This window comes from Colletotrichum aenigma (genome assembly GCF_013390185.1).
Source record: "Colletotrichum aenigma strain Cg56 chromosome Unknown KSG_Cg56_contig10, whole genome shotgun sequence".
NCBI classification, from domain to species: Eukaryota; Fungi; Ascomycota; class Sordariomycetes; order Glomerellales; family Glomerellaceae; genus Colletotrichum; species Colletotrichum aenigma.
The window spans coordinates 58,957-72,626 of record NW_023500916.1 but is presented as its reverse complement, the minus strand read 5'-3'; the positions used below and the strand labels follow the sequence as shown (position 1 = coordinate 72,626).

The following is a 13,670-nucleotide window of genomic DNA, read 5'->3' as shown; positions in this document are numbered from 1 at the left end:
TTGGGGGCCTGGTGGGATTAGACGTGGTCTCTCCTTTTCCTTTTTTTCTCTTCTCTTCATGCCATGTGAATGGCCGGCTCATTGTACTCTACCATAAGTGAGACGAGTTGCGAGGATCAGATAGATCTCTGCAGCTAACAATTCTATGTATCTATGCAAACGCTGTAACATGCCAAAGCTTTCCGGGGCATCCAAACCTTTCCTTCCAGACATCATCTACACGTGAAGTGTGCATACTACAGATGCGGCTCTGCGGCGGGAAGAGTTGCGTCAACTGCAGACTGTGCCCGCTGGTTCACGAAGCCCTCGTCAGGGCTGGCCCAGCTGTAGTTGCGCCACTCTCCCAGGGCAGGCCACATGTGTTCCGTTACCAAGCGCTGGATCTTCTCATAGCGACTTACCATCGAGCCCTGGTACTCTTTCTTTTCACCTTCGGCCTGGGTGCCCGAGAGATCGCGGAGCACAGCTTGGAAGTCGGCCCACGTTTCCTCCAGCTCCTTGACAGACGTGACACCCATGACGCTCACGCCGACCCTGCCAGGTCCAGCGAAAGTGGGCGGCAGGAACTCGGTGCCAAAGGCACCGCCTACGCGAGCCCAGTTGGCCATGGCCCAGTACAACGCGACGTCCTCCATCTTCTCGCCAGCACCCTCGGCAAAGGCGACGAGGCTCTTGCACAGCTTGCGCAAAGGGCCCGGGGCAGGATGCCAGCTGGCCATGGGCCCGTCGTCGACGCCGCGCGTGGTCAACAGACCCATGCTCAGCATGCTCGCGTTCGTGACGACGTTGACGCCGGCATCCTTGAAGCGGGCGAGGATCGCGTCGGAGCCCAGGGTGTTGTTCTGCACGCAAAAGTGCGAAAAGGACTGCACGGCGTCCACGGGCTCGCCCGTCTCGCGGAGGATCTTCTCGGCGAGCTCGCAGAGGACGGGGACGGGGTACCCGCAGATGCCGACGTAGCGGACGAGGCCTTCGTCGCGCAGGCGGCGCAGTTCGCGGACGGCGGCGACGACTTCGTCGGGGGAGACGAACTCTGCGTCGTGGGTGTAGACGAGGTCGAGGTAGGACGTGTTGAGGCGCTCGAGGCTGCGCAGGACGGAGGCGCGGATCCAGGAGGGGGAGTAGTCGAACTCGGCGGGCGCGATGCGGCCTGCTTTCGTGACGAGGAAGTAGGACTCGCGCGGCGGGGAGAGGGTGCGCAGGGCGGCGCCGAGGATGGATTCGGAGGGCCCGTAGTAGGGGGAGGTGTCGAAGGCCGTGATGCCGAGGGAGAGGGCGCGGGAGACGATTTCGACGGAGGGCATCTGCGAGGGGTCGGAGACGTATTGGTAGTTGAAGGTTGCCGTGCCGAGGATCAGAGGCGGCAGGACGGCGGACAGGGGGCGCGGATCGGCCATGATGTTGCGAATATTGTGTTTTTTTTTTACCACACGTTAGGGAGATAATTGACTGGCAAAACTTGGTGTGGCTATTATCAAGGTGGTAAAGAGAACCTTGAGGGGTGTCGACAGTATTTTGACAAGAAAGCGAGGCTGTCGCAGAAATCGGCGCAAAATCAAAAAGATCGAGCACGTCAATGATTAGTTTTGGGGTCCCAAGATGGATAGTCAGGGACCCCGCGTGTGTCCGAGTGCCCCGAATGCGATCTGCCCCGCCGGAAAGGTGGGGGAGGGACTCTAATCTTCTGCTATTCTGTCTCTGTTCGGACAGTGTTCCCTTGCTTTTGCTTGAAGCGGAATGGGCTGGGTCGCGCATTCTTGGGGCTGGTAGTAGCTCCGGCAGGCAGGTATGTCGTGCTGGGGAGGCGGAGGAGAGATGTTAGTTCCGAGGACCGAGACGCCGCTGACTACCATGCGTGATTGGCCATGTTTGTCATATCTCGCTCGCTGGCTGGATGTTGTTTGCTTCCGTTGTGAACAATGCCATTCATCGAACATGGAGGTGCCTCTGTGACTTGGCGATGTTGATGAATCTACATCGCGATGGGGCATCCTCGATCTGGGGGAATGGGGCTGACGCCATGACTCGGCTGGACGAGTGACTTTTCTGAGCTGGTTTATCTAGCAGAGCCTGGTGTTATCGACGCGGGGCTGTCGCGTTGGCGCCGCTCTGGGTCATGGCGGTGAGTGATGGTGGGCATGGTTAGCATCGTGATCATAAGAGGTTGGGCGCGATGGAGGTGCAATGGACGTCTCGCATCCAGGAACGTGGGTATGTTCTGGAAGAGATGCAATGAGGGGAATATGAAGGATCGATCATTCGACCCTGACAGCCAGTCACACAAGAGCCAAGCTGGATCTCGTGTTCCGCGTCATTCCCAACGATGCTTATGTAAGTGCTTCTGTCTGTCATATCATATCACCCTGGTTGGCTTCTTTATCGATAAGGTCAAACAAAACACGGCGAAGCTCATGGACGTCAACAACCTCCATACCTACCCATGGTGGTCAACTCCGCCGGGTCTTGTTTGTGACCAATCCTGAGGTCTCTTCTTGTGGATAGCATTCGTCAAGTCTCTCGCAGCCATTAAACGAAAGTTTTGAATAGCCTACCGCTTCCTGTGCACTTAACCGGATCAATAGCCTAAACTTAGACCCGTAACCAGTTTGGCTTTTATCCCTGACGCCTTTCTACTCAAGAGCATGTGATCCGAAAACTGCGATACATTTCACTTGCCGTTTAAATCATCAGTTTGATGCCGATTACAGTCAGGGCGAACTGCCTCCGTCGTTTATTTCCATGTCGCCACAACGTACTGCTACTAGGTACGCCTAAATATGCTTCCAATTAATGCCTGGTTTGGGAATGGAAACTGCAACACTGGTCACCCGGATGTTACTTAATTTCTCTTGCATTCGTCACAAATGACTGCCTCATGAGTAGTAGTCTAGTGGGCGTGGTACCGTAAACGACGGATCGGTTGTAATCTGCAGACCGCTTCCTTATGGAGGCTATTATGCGATATCTTTTCCATCCATGTCGTCGTCCGTCATGCTGCCAAGGTACCATCACCCTCTTGAGCTGTCTCTTGATTCAAAAAGATGTTTTGCCAATACTACTAGGCCATTTCATCCGCCTTGGCCAACATTTGGCATTTGGAAATCCATATTAAAATCATACTTTCATCATGGCTCATGACACAACATGCTGGCGATGACCTCTTCTGCTTACATTCAGGTCTCTTCTGATTGCACAGTGTCTGTCAGGATTGTCGAAAGATACTTGGAGATGTGCCCAATACCATGGCATACCTTGAAGCACAGGAGGATTCCACAAGTGGTATTGACGCGCGCCACTCGATGATTCCGCTTTCCCAGTTGAGGACGATATGGCCTCCCTTTCGATAGCTGAGTGTCTCCCCGAGAAAGCTATTTGAATATCAAGAGACCTCGGATTCCTTCACATACCACAATGAGATTTGGCACGGTTTCTTTGACGTCGAGTGCCGACAGATCTCCAACATGCGGCCGTCGCTGACCCCTCTCCGCACTTTTGCCTTAGCTGGCCTTGGTAAGCACTGTCCTTTCTAGTTTGCAACAATATCAACTCAAGACCATGTTAGCTATTTCCCAGGAGCAGTCAACATACTGTGACAGCCTAGGTCGTTGCTTTTCATCGTATACCAACGAAGGCGGCATTACTTTTGGTATTGCTGTCCCTGAGGGTACCTCCGTGGGCCAGCCTTACGATGCCATCGTTCAAATTACGGCTCCCATCGCGGTGGGCTGGGCTGGACTGGCATGGGGAGGATCCATGACCTACAATCCTCTCACCATTGTATGGATGAACGGGAACGAAGTCACCGTTTCTTCACGCATGGCCTTGTAGGTACCACAATTCTCCTCAGAGACGAATCAAGTGTTCATTATTTCCAGTGGTTACTTCACGCCACCCCCGTACGAGGACGCCGAGTACACTGTCCTTCCAGGCACTGTTGTCAACAACACTCATTACTCTGTCACCGCTCTTTGCAAAGGCTGCACTTACTTTGCGCCCTTCGGCAATGATCCAACTGCCCTGGATCCCAACGGAGAAAATTACCTTGCCTTTGCGTACTCGGGTGTTCCAGTCGACGACCCTTCATCCAACGAGACCACTTTTGGGATTCACGAGCGAACGGGACACTGGTATCATGACTTCAGGCCGGCGCAAGCTGCTGACTTCGACGAGTGGGCAAGCGGCAGCAGCGGGAGTGAGCCACCTGTTGGCACTACGACTGTGACGACTCTAGCGACAGCAACTTCAACCACCACGGTCCACAGTACAACCACCCTTCAGACTACAGTCACCAGAACCGGAGTCTCTCCCAGTAGTGCAGCATCAGCTGTCTCATCTTCTTCACGTGCCACGGTAACATCGTCTATCGTGTCCAGAGAGCCCGCGCTCCCTGTTCCCAATTCTTGTGCCGGTGTGAGCGCCTTCAGGTTCGGGTTCCAGACCGCCAGCGGATGGAGAGCTGTCAAGCTCGCCGGTTCTCTTTCTGGTCCTCGTGGCGTTGCGGTGGACTCACAGGGCAACCTTCTCGTGGTTCAATCTGGAAGAGGTGTCACAGTTCATACTTTCGGCAGTGACGGCTGCATCTCGTCATCCAAAACCTTGATCAACAACCCGTCTCTCAATCATGGAATCGGCTTCACGCCAGACGGGAAGACTCTCTATGTCAGCTCCATGACTACCGCCTGGTCGTTCACGTACGACGCCCAATCGCAGACAGCAGGTGGGCAGACCGTGGTAGTAAAGGGCATGCAGCAGGGCGGACACCCGACGAGGGCGCTTCTTATCCCCCCGGCCACGCCACACTTGCTTGTAATTCAGCAAGGCTCCTACAGCAATTTCGACTATGAATCACTTAACAAAGGCGTTGCGCGGGCCGTTGTCAAGGTGTTTGACTTGCGCAGTGTACCCTCCGGAGGCTACACATACAACACTCAGGGGTGGTTCCTTGGCTGGGGTCTCCGCAACGAGGTGGCCCTCGCCGCCGACGGAAACAACATGTGTGTTTTAGACTCTCTCTTCTCTTTCTGTATCGATAAAGCTGACTTGTAATCTAGGATCTGGGGTGTGGAAAACAGTGGAGATGACTTCGCTCGCACAGTGAATGGCAGGAGCTACGACATTCACAATGACAACCCTGCAGAGGAGCTGAACTTCCGTAAGTTCATACACCAATGATCCATTTTACCTCTATCCCGCTAACACCGATAGTTGGCGACCCTTCCAAGCCAAATGAAGACTGGTACGGTTACCCAACCTGCTTCACTGTTTGGGAGCCCTCCGTTATTACGGATAAGTCATTCAAGGTCGGCCAACAATTTGTCGTTGCGCCGAACAGCACCTTCAACGATGACACCTGCACGTCTCGTTCCATCGCGCCTCGACTTTCGATACAAGCCCACAGTGCGCCCATTGGGTCCGTCTTTGACCAAACTTTCCAGAACCTATACGTCACGCTACACGGGTCTTGGAATAGGTCCCCTGCAACGGGATTCAAGGTGTCTGTTGTCCCATTCACAAAGCTCTCAAATGGTCAATATGATCCCGTAGCGGCTCCAGACTCAAAGAATGGCTACAGTGATATCTTCTGGAGCACGAATGTGGGCAGCTGTACTGGAGCGACGTGTTTTAGGCCGTCTGGTATCACTTGGGACCGTGAGTTTTCGAGGTTGTTCGTTGCTAGCGATAACACCCAAGAGGGGGAGCTGTTCATGTTGGTTAAATCATAGCTAGAAATAGGATCACGTATTGGGGAGATAAGGTAACAATGTTGACCACCGACTTCCTCCTGTTGATAGTGAAGTCGCTCCGCCACTTTCTCACCATTGCGGAGCACAACTTCGATTTCATTTCCAGATGTCTCGTCTTTAGAAGTTGCAATCAATGCCAATCAATGGTTCCATGGTAATCTTTACTGCCAAGACAACAACAGCCGACACTCACGATAGCCGGGGCATGTCCCGGAACCGCAAGCGCCGATTTTCCCCATTACGCCAGGTCGGAGGAATGGGGACTCTGCTCCGGGTACATAATGCATTTCGGCATCTTTGACGAATACCCGCCGGTCAATGCGGTCCGAGGCGCAGTATTCCAATCACCAAGGGTCTAGGATATGCAGTCTTGTGACCTTAGATTGTTGCCTGGTAGGTCGGATGCGCAACTGTACACAGGTTCGAACCATGAACGCCATAAGTCGCACAGGACTGGCCTTTATTCATCGCCTAGATATTATTGATCGTAGATGAACGACTCGTCTGAGGGTACTAGTGTGGATGACGACTCGGAGCGACGCGATAGCAACGAAGAGTGACCTCAGTTCACCGGGATCACTGAGGATGAGAGGGTTACTATGGCTGCTGTTCTCCAAGACAGCTTCCAGCGCCGCATATTGGGTGAGGAAAGGGCCTTTGAGGGCGATCAGCTGGTTCGGGAACGTCGCTAACCGTCCTAGTGACAACACTTTGGAGAATGTGATGGACGGTATACAAGCGTCATCACCCACGAGCCTCGGGGCAACAAGCGTCTCTCCGGCATTCCGAATGCGCACATTGGCTCCTGCTGCCAACTGATTCAATGTTGTAAACTTCTTTGGCAGCTGGGTTGCCACGTGTCACCGCCAGCTTTTCACTAGCCGTGTTTTCATTAACAGTCACGGGGCGCAGGATGACATTGGCTTCGGAACTTTCATCGTCAATGTTGTCGCAGGACCATTTAGGAGAAACATTCTTTTACCTTTGGAAGATGGCAAGGGGCCTGAGCACAACAACCCTTGATCTGCTGCTTCGAGCGACTATTGAATTGAGCGGGCGAATGGTTGGAAGAGTTTCGGTGATTGAAAGTCCAGGTATTCTGGATGTGATCTATGATTTGGATTGAAATAGTGAGAGTGGCCGCGTTGATAGATGCTATTGGTTCTAGTTGCCCCGAGCTTTCATGCTTTCCGGGATGTCGCGACACCAAGATCTGGATACGGTGCGACGAAATGTCCGAAAGTACCGTCTTGGCATCAGGGATGCAGCAAACTTTCTGACAGAGACGAACGAGGGAACAGTTACAACAGACAATAGCATCAGGAGCAACGCGAAGTATGGCACTTGAATAAGTCTATTTGTAACCTACAGGAAGGCACGAAGATCGCCCCCAAAACGCGACCTGTAGATCTATGAGTGCAGCTAGCTAAATTGGATCAATGTCCTCCAAAGAAATGAAATTCGCTCTGCTATGGAAATTCTTCGCCATGCTCTCGATCTGAAAATGCGCAGTTAGGATTTTGAACAAGTTGCATGCGGGGAGTTTTCAGGGGTTTCCACCGAGAAGTCACTGGGGGATCCCCTGAAGAAGTTCCTCGAGGCTACCAGAGGTAACCACAGTGGTTTTCTCACACAGCTCAGGGGGGCAGTTTTCCTCATATGCCTATCGAAATTTGAGTCAGCAACATGATACGTTCGGTTCTAGATCTTGCTTACATATAACGTTCCAGGCTTTCCGGTGCAGTCGTCTCTCAGAGGTACATGCCTGGTGACCGATTCAGCAAGAGAGGTCGGGCTCCAATTGAAAACCAAAGGAGCGAGTGGCTCGGCCTCGCGGTATTGGTTGATGTTCTCTGTGTCAAGGATCAGTTACTCGACTCCAAAACGTTTGGTGGAAGCGGCAGCATGATACCTTCAAAGTGGTTGACAAGCTCCAGCATGGTCGAGTTCCTAATACCCCATCCCACGCCAGTGACTCCCCAACGTTTGCCCTTCATGCGGTCTGCAATGTTGGAAGCCGGTTAGTCGGGTCCTTGGAAGAGAACTGTGCTCCATCTTTTAGTTCCAGTAACATGTATTCTTCCCGTATAACGCACCATAGACATTGAATCCAGCCTTAACGAGGTTTGCAGTATCGTTGCGCAAAGCAATGTCAGTTTGAACCGGATCAAAACCTCTAGAGAGGACAAGTGGATGGTACGCGGTAAGTCCGCTATAGACAGACACGTTAGAAAGTCGAGGGAACCCTTCTCTCGTTCAACTCACGTGTAGAACACGTTCACCTCACCGCAGGTTGCGTTGGTGGGGAAGGTTATCTTAGGTGTCGGGATCGGGTCGCTGGCATTCGGTGCAGTCAGAGCTCATCCAGCAGCAACACAGACAGCTCGGTTGAAGAGGACCATGATGGGAAGCTTGAAGTATAAGTTTCGGAAGAAAGTTACAGAATCTTGGGAAAGATGAATGGATTAAACTGTACATGTAGACAACGAGTCTGAGTCGAACTTCAACATACATGTATCGAAGTCGAGGATCCTGAATCTATCTTATAGCTAATTTTCCGACATATCATGTGACGCATATGCTTAACACTTGATCTTTACTTCCTACCATGCTAGAAAGCTTCGCCCATCTCCAGTAAACCAGCAGAGTCATCACCAGAGCATCTCGATATCCACTTCGGGCGCACTTTTCGGACGTTTCGGATGGTCGAAATGCGCGACTCGCCGCTGTGCCTTCCAAAGCTCCTTGACGCAAGACCAAGCATCGCAACGAGGCCAAAGCAGGAACTTCGCGAAGTCAATTTCAGTTGCAAGGTATCAATTCTGGGCATCGCAACAAGATTACTCATGAAGCTCCTTAGTGGGGCGTTTGCTGCAGTATCTAGGCCGGTCCGCTGATTGTCTTCCGGTTGACTAAGCGGGATCGTCTTCTGGCCGTAGTTGTCAAGATGTGGTCAATATTCGAGTCGGAGGTGGCCGGAGAGCGGATCACAGAAGAATTTGGGAGTCGATTTCAAACCAAGTGTGCATTTCTAAGCCGGAATCTACCAATGGTTGCTGCTCACCTTCCAACAGGACGGACGCGGACTTCTTGGCCACTTTCATCCGAACACCTCATGACGATGGAGCTCGCTGCGGAGCTCAAGGCATAGGTCAAGGCGCAAAATGTGATATTTAAAGTGCGTGGCTATGAGACTCTCATCTTCAACAGCACTACCAACAACGCTTGTTGCGATACCAAAGATCATCATTCTCCAGGCCGCTTTGGAACACGGTACTATACGCAGCGCAGCTATGTCTCTGATTAAGCCCGTCACTGTATATGTCCTAGGTACGCCTTAGACACACGCGTAGATGGAAGACTGTGGGCTAACAGGTTGTAGGAGGTGGCCCGAACCCTTTCAAGGTCTTGATCACCCTGGAAGAGCTTGGCATTCCATATGAAAAAATCGAGGTCGAGGACGTTAAGAGCGAAGCATTTCTCAAGCTAAACCCCAACGGTCGTACCCCAGTCATCACAGATCCCAACAATGACAACTTCACACTATGGGAGTCTGGCGCGATTGTCGAGTACCTGGTCGAGAAGTACGATGCGCTGGGGAGTTTGACCCTCAAAGACAAGAATAGCAGATGGCTACTGCAACAGTATCTGCACTTCCAAATGTCGGGACAAGGCCCCTATTACGGACAGGCGGTGTGGTTTTACCGACAGACTGAAGACATCCCAACCGCCAAGCACAGGTACATCGAGCAAGTCTTGAGAGTATTCGGCGTCTTGGACGGAATTCTCAAGGACAGGGAGTACCTCGTTGGTGGCAAGTGGTAGGTACATTGGCCCCGACATTGCTACAAGGTGCTTACCAGTCTAGCACCTACGCCGATCTATCCTTCATCCCGTGGAACCTGGTGGCTCTTGGAGCACCGTTTTTCAAAGACGAGCTCTGGGAGAAGCATGAGATTAAGACTCGCTTTCCTCATTTCTTGGCATGGCATGAACGCCTCAATGCCAGGCCGTCGGTCAAAGCTGCCTATGGAGCCTGAGGTGAAATCTTTATAGGTGTCTGGCTCGTAGCCCTATGCAAGGTGGCGGACCAGACATCGTAGATGGGAAGAAGGATATTAGTATGCGCAAGTATGTGATGGACTATGGGTGGTCCAAAGAATCATACTACAGTGGTATTTGTACATAAAGCTACGATAATACATGTACGTAAATGATTGCCTCACAGATTGCCATCAATCATGCTATCTGGTGGCAAGTTCCAATCGACTATTTGCAAGAATCCAGCCGAGAGCCAGTTATGGCTACCGTGGGATATGCCCTCCCAGTTGTCCTGGTCAATTGCTTCAGGGACCGGGAGAACAGGCACAGACTCTTCATTTCCATTACGCTTGTCCATGGTCAAGCTCAGACCATTGAGAGCTGTGCCGAGGGGTTCCTGCACCGCGTTTGGTGGATCCACGACAACAGATACTGCTACTTCGTACAATGCCTTGATGATGTGGTAGGAGGCAATCTTCTGGTGGTTCACGTCATACCTTTCGTAGAACGAGAGGACGAGTTTGATCAGCTCGATATCCTGTGCCGCTGTGGCGCACGTCTTGTTCTCGATGATATTGATGAAGAGAATGTTGACGCTCCAAGCTACCTGATAAAGAAGGTATCTGGCCTGAGTCAGTATGGTCGGGCAGTCTATCCATTGAGGTGCTACTGACATTGTGAAGGGATGGTCGATGTGGTGGTAGTTCAAGAGGGATACAGCCCCACGAGCAGCATTGACGCAGATAGCAACGCTTGGGCGCAGAAAGTCCATGTCCTGCGCAGACAATGACATTCTTAGAGTCGCCGAATGAACAGCTACCACCAGCTGGAAGTACACGAAGTGCAAGACACTCAATGCCATCAATCTAGCATGATTGTCATCATCCAGAGAGGCACCTGACTGCTTCGGGCGAATCATTTCGGGGATACCATCCCGCCATTCCTGAAGCTCTCTATCCAGAAGGCCAATTTCAGATTCTAGGGCAGTCGCTGACGTCGGGCTGTTCAGATACAGTCTTGAGTAAATTCGGCCCTGGATTTGTGCTAGCTTGACTTGCTGTCGAAAGTAGTTGAGAACGACGTCGCCCGGATAGTAAAAGAAGCCATAGCAGTCCAAGGGATACTCTTCGGGCAAGTCGACGAGGAAGTTATCAGTGATTAGAGGCGGCTTCCCAATCCGTAGCATCAAGTCATGGTCAAAGATGTAGGCTTGCCAGAAAAGACGCCGACGATGTTGGATTTCCGAGTCGCTTAGGCCGGGATGGTTGCTATGGTAGTAACCTCCTAGAAAGAGTGACTGCGTTGCTAGAGCCAGAACAGAAACGGCAATGTGGTTTTCGGCGGTAAAAATGAAATGAGACACCTGCATCATCAATACTGCAACTCAATACCGCGGGATAACAGACTCACCAGCGCAAGGAGAGCCCCTATGGTCATGGGGCAGGGTGAATGCAGCATGGCGGTAAGTATGAGGGCCATGGCATTATGCAAATATTTCTCATGTTCTCGTGTGCCGTGGAGCAAATCTCGTTTTCGATGAGGGTGCAGGAGGATGGTGTATAGGACTATCTTCCAACCGATGCTGCTTGACGATTGTCCATATAGATACGACTGAACCGCGGTGCGGACTGACGACTCATCAAAGAATTTGATGTGCCGGTTGAGAGTGAGGAAGAAGTCTAGGACGCGAACAGATCAGTCGAATTGATGACTTGTTTGGTTTTGAATAAGGCAGCATACCTTTCATGCATTCCGCCACAACAAAGTCCGATGGGAAGGAGTCAGTGGCTGTGGAAACATAGTTGAGGGCTCTTTGAGGCGGGATGCTATTGATTTGGTCCAGAAGTCCCCAGGCAACGCCAGAGAAACGCTTGTCCCCAACCAGCGTGTCAATCTTCTCCATGCCCTCGGCCGAGAAAAGCAAACAAGAACCTGTTGGCTTGGTCAACTACTAGTTCCCACGTAGCTGAGCTGACGTTCAAGAAGTTGATACGTACCACCGGCGCCGATGGCAGCTTCGGGCATAGCGTCAGCGTGGAACAGCTTCGGCCCAGATGAAGTTGTGCTTGACGGGGATGCAGCGCTACTCGTCAATTAAGCCTAATTAATTAAATTAATTAATCAGCTAATTGAATAGAGGCTTTTAGGGAGTTAATTAGATAAATCCATGAGACCTTCGATTTAACTGTCTTAATTAAGCTAATATTACTTAGATTAAATATAATCTAGCTTTTAGACTAATTAAGATTTTAAAAAATATTTATTAAAAAGTTAAAAAAGTTAACTTAATTATTTTTTCTAGCTATTTAAGGTTATAATCCTTTGACCTTTTATACTAAAGTTAATAACTTAAGTTAGTTTTAAACTAATATCTCTATAATTCCCTATATAATAAACTTATTACTAGTTTATTAAGTTTTATTATAATATATCTTTGAAAAAAAAGAATAAGTAGTTATAGATATTTATTTAGTAATACTTTTAAGTTAATAAGTACTAAAATAGAGCTAAATACTTTCTAATAGTACTAGCTTTATTATTAAGAAGTATTAGAAATACTAGAAATATGCTTTTTACTATACTACTTAATTAATATATTTTTAGCTTTTTTATTAAAGCTTAAAAAAAGTTTAGTTTTAACCTTTTTATTAGTTTTTAAAATTAACTTCTTTTTAATATTACTATTAATACTACTACTATACTTATTTTTACACTTCTAAGTCTTTCCTCTATATACTTCTAAATGTTTTTTTTAATATTTTATCTATTAATATAATACCTCTATTAGTATATAATTTAATATATTAATCACTTTATTAGCTATGAAGCGTTTCTTTAAGGGATTACTATTTAGATTTATGTATTTTTAACTATTAGTAATATATTCACTATTAACTTAAATAGGTATACTATTCTTAAAGCTTTACTTTATATTATTTAAAAAAGCTAATATTATATTAATATTGATACTTCTTTAAAGAAAAATAACTAAAGCTAAACCTTTTCAGTTAAAAATAAGGGTATTTCTATTTATAAAATCCTCTTTAGTAGGATTAGAAGTATATTTATTATCTACTTACTCTCTATTTTACTTTTTTATATATGAATTATATATCTAAGTGATATTTATTAAGTTTATTAATATTATAATAAAGCTGGTACTTTTACCTAGTTATAAAATGCTATTATTATATTTAGTACTAAAAAGTATTTTTAATCTGCTTATTATGTTTATAAAAATTAGCTTTATATTATGTATATATTTAGTAATAATTCTAGGAATAATAAGCCTCTTTTTAAATACTAATACTCTCTCTATTACTATATTTTAAAGTAAGGTTTTTTAGATTAAGAAGCTAGCTATAAGCTTTCTTATTAATATTAATAACCTTTTCTTAATATTTAGTAACTAATATATATAATACTTATTTAGTTTCTTAGATTATAATATTTATAATTCAATATATTAGTTAAGAGATTACTAAAAGATTAACTATAATATTTTCATAACTTTAAGAAGTAATAAATTAAAGAGGAGATATAGAAAGTATTTATAAAGGTTTATTTATCATTTAATCTATAAACTTCCCCTAGTCAATATATTATTATTACTATTTTTAGCTATTTTATTAATTAATTAAGTAAATAGACCTAATACGTTTTAGTTTTTTATTATTAACTTAGCGCTTACTTTAATAAAAATGTTATTAATACTATTTATATTATTCTAAAGGACTAAAACCTAATTAATTAGGTTAGTATTGCTATATTTCATAACGCTATAAATAATAATATTTATTTTAAAGCTCTTTTTCTATTTTACTCACTTTTATATATTAAGATTAACGCTTAATGACGCTAAATTTAATACTATAGTTATATTTT

General features: G+C 47.6%; 5 protein-coding genes across 5 annotated transcripts; 2 read left to right on the top strand and 3 right to left on the bottom strand.

Annotated features, from left to right (window-relative positions):
- Nucleotides 1-236: 236 nt before the first annotated feature.
- On the bottom strand, nt 237-1,397 carry ARA2-2 (D-arabinose 1-dehydrogenase; the record flags this gene model as incomplete). Its single annotated transcript, XM_037329110.1, has 1 exon — nt 237-1,397. One exon carries the CDS (start codon nt 1,395-1,397, stop codon nt 237-239), a length of 1,161 nt encoding a protein of 386 aa, XP_037171496.1.
- Nucleotides 1,398-3,555: 2,158 nt separating this feature from the next.
- Nucleotides 3,556-5,723, top strand: CDH-1-4 (Cellobiose dehydrogenase; the record flags this gene model as incomplete). Its single annotated transcript, XM_037329109.1, has 4 exons — nt 3,556-3,824; nt 3,876-4,994; nt 5,052-5,152; nt 5,206-5,723. 4 exons carry the CDS (start codon nt 3,556-3,558, stop codon nt 5,721-5,723), a joined length of 2,007 nt encoding a protein of 668 aa, XP_037171494.1.
- A 1,588-nt stretch (nt 5,724-7,311) lies between these two features.
- Nucleotides 7,312-8,146, bottom strand: CGCA056_v013866 (uncharacterized protein; the record flags this gene model as incomplete). The annotated part of the gene is made up of 6 exons (XM_037329108.1): nt 7,312-7,407; nt 7,461-7,597; nt 7,657-7,746; nt 7,841-7,956; nt 8,010-8,059; nt 8,144-8,146. 6 exons carry the CDS (start codon nt 8,144-8,146, stop codon nt 7,312-7,314), a joined length of 492 nt encoding a protein of 163 aa, XP_037171672.1.
- Nucleotides 8,147-9,037: 891 nt separating this feature from the next.
- Nucleotides 9,038-9,784, top strand: gedE-1 (Glutathione S-transferase-like protein gedE; the record flags this gene model as incomplete). The annotated part of the gene is made up of 3 exons (XM_037329107.1): nt 9,038-9,074; nt 9,127-9,565; nt 9,613-9,784. The coding sequence occupies 3 exons, from the start codon at nt 9,038-9,040 to the stop codon at nt 9,782-9,784; spliced, it is 648 nt and encodes a 215-aa protein (XP_037171491.1).
- Nucleotides 9,785-9,966: 182 nt separating this feature from the next.
- On the bottom strand, nt 9,967-11,810 carry fsdR-5 (Fusaridione A cluster transcription factor fsdR; the record flags this gene model as incomplete). Its single annotated transcript, XM_037329106.1, has 5 exons — nt 9,967-10,408; nt 10,460-11,148; nt 11,196-11,464; nt 11,526-11,717; nt 11,783-11,810. 5 exons carry the CDS (start codon nt 11,808-11,810, stop codon nt 9,967-9,969), a joined length of 1,620 nt encoding a protein of 539 aa, XP_037171492.1.
- Between the last annotated feature and the right edge of the window lie 1,860 nt (nt 11,811-13,670).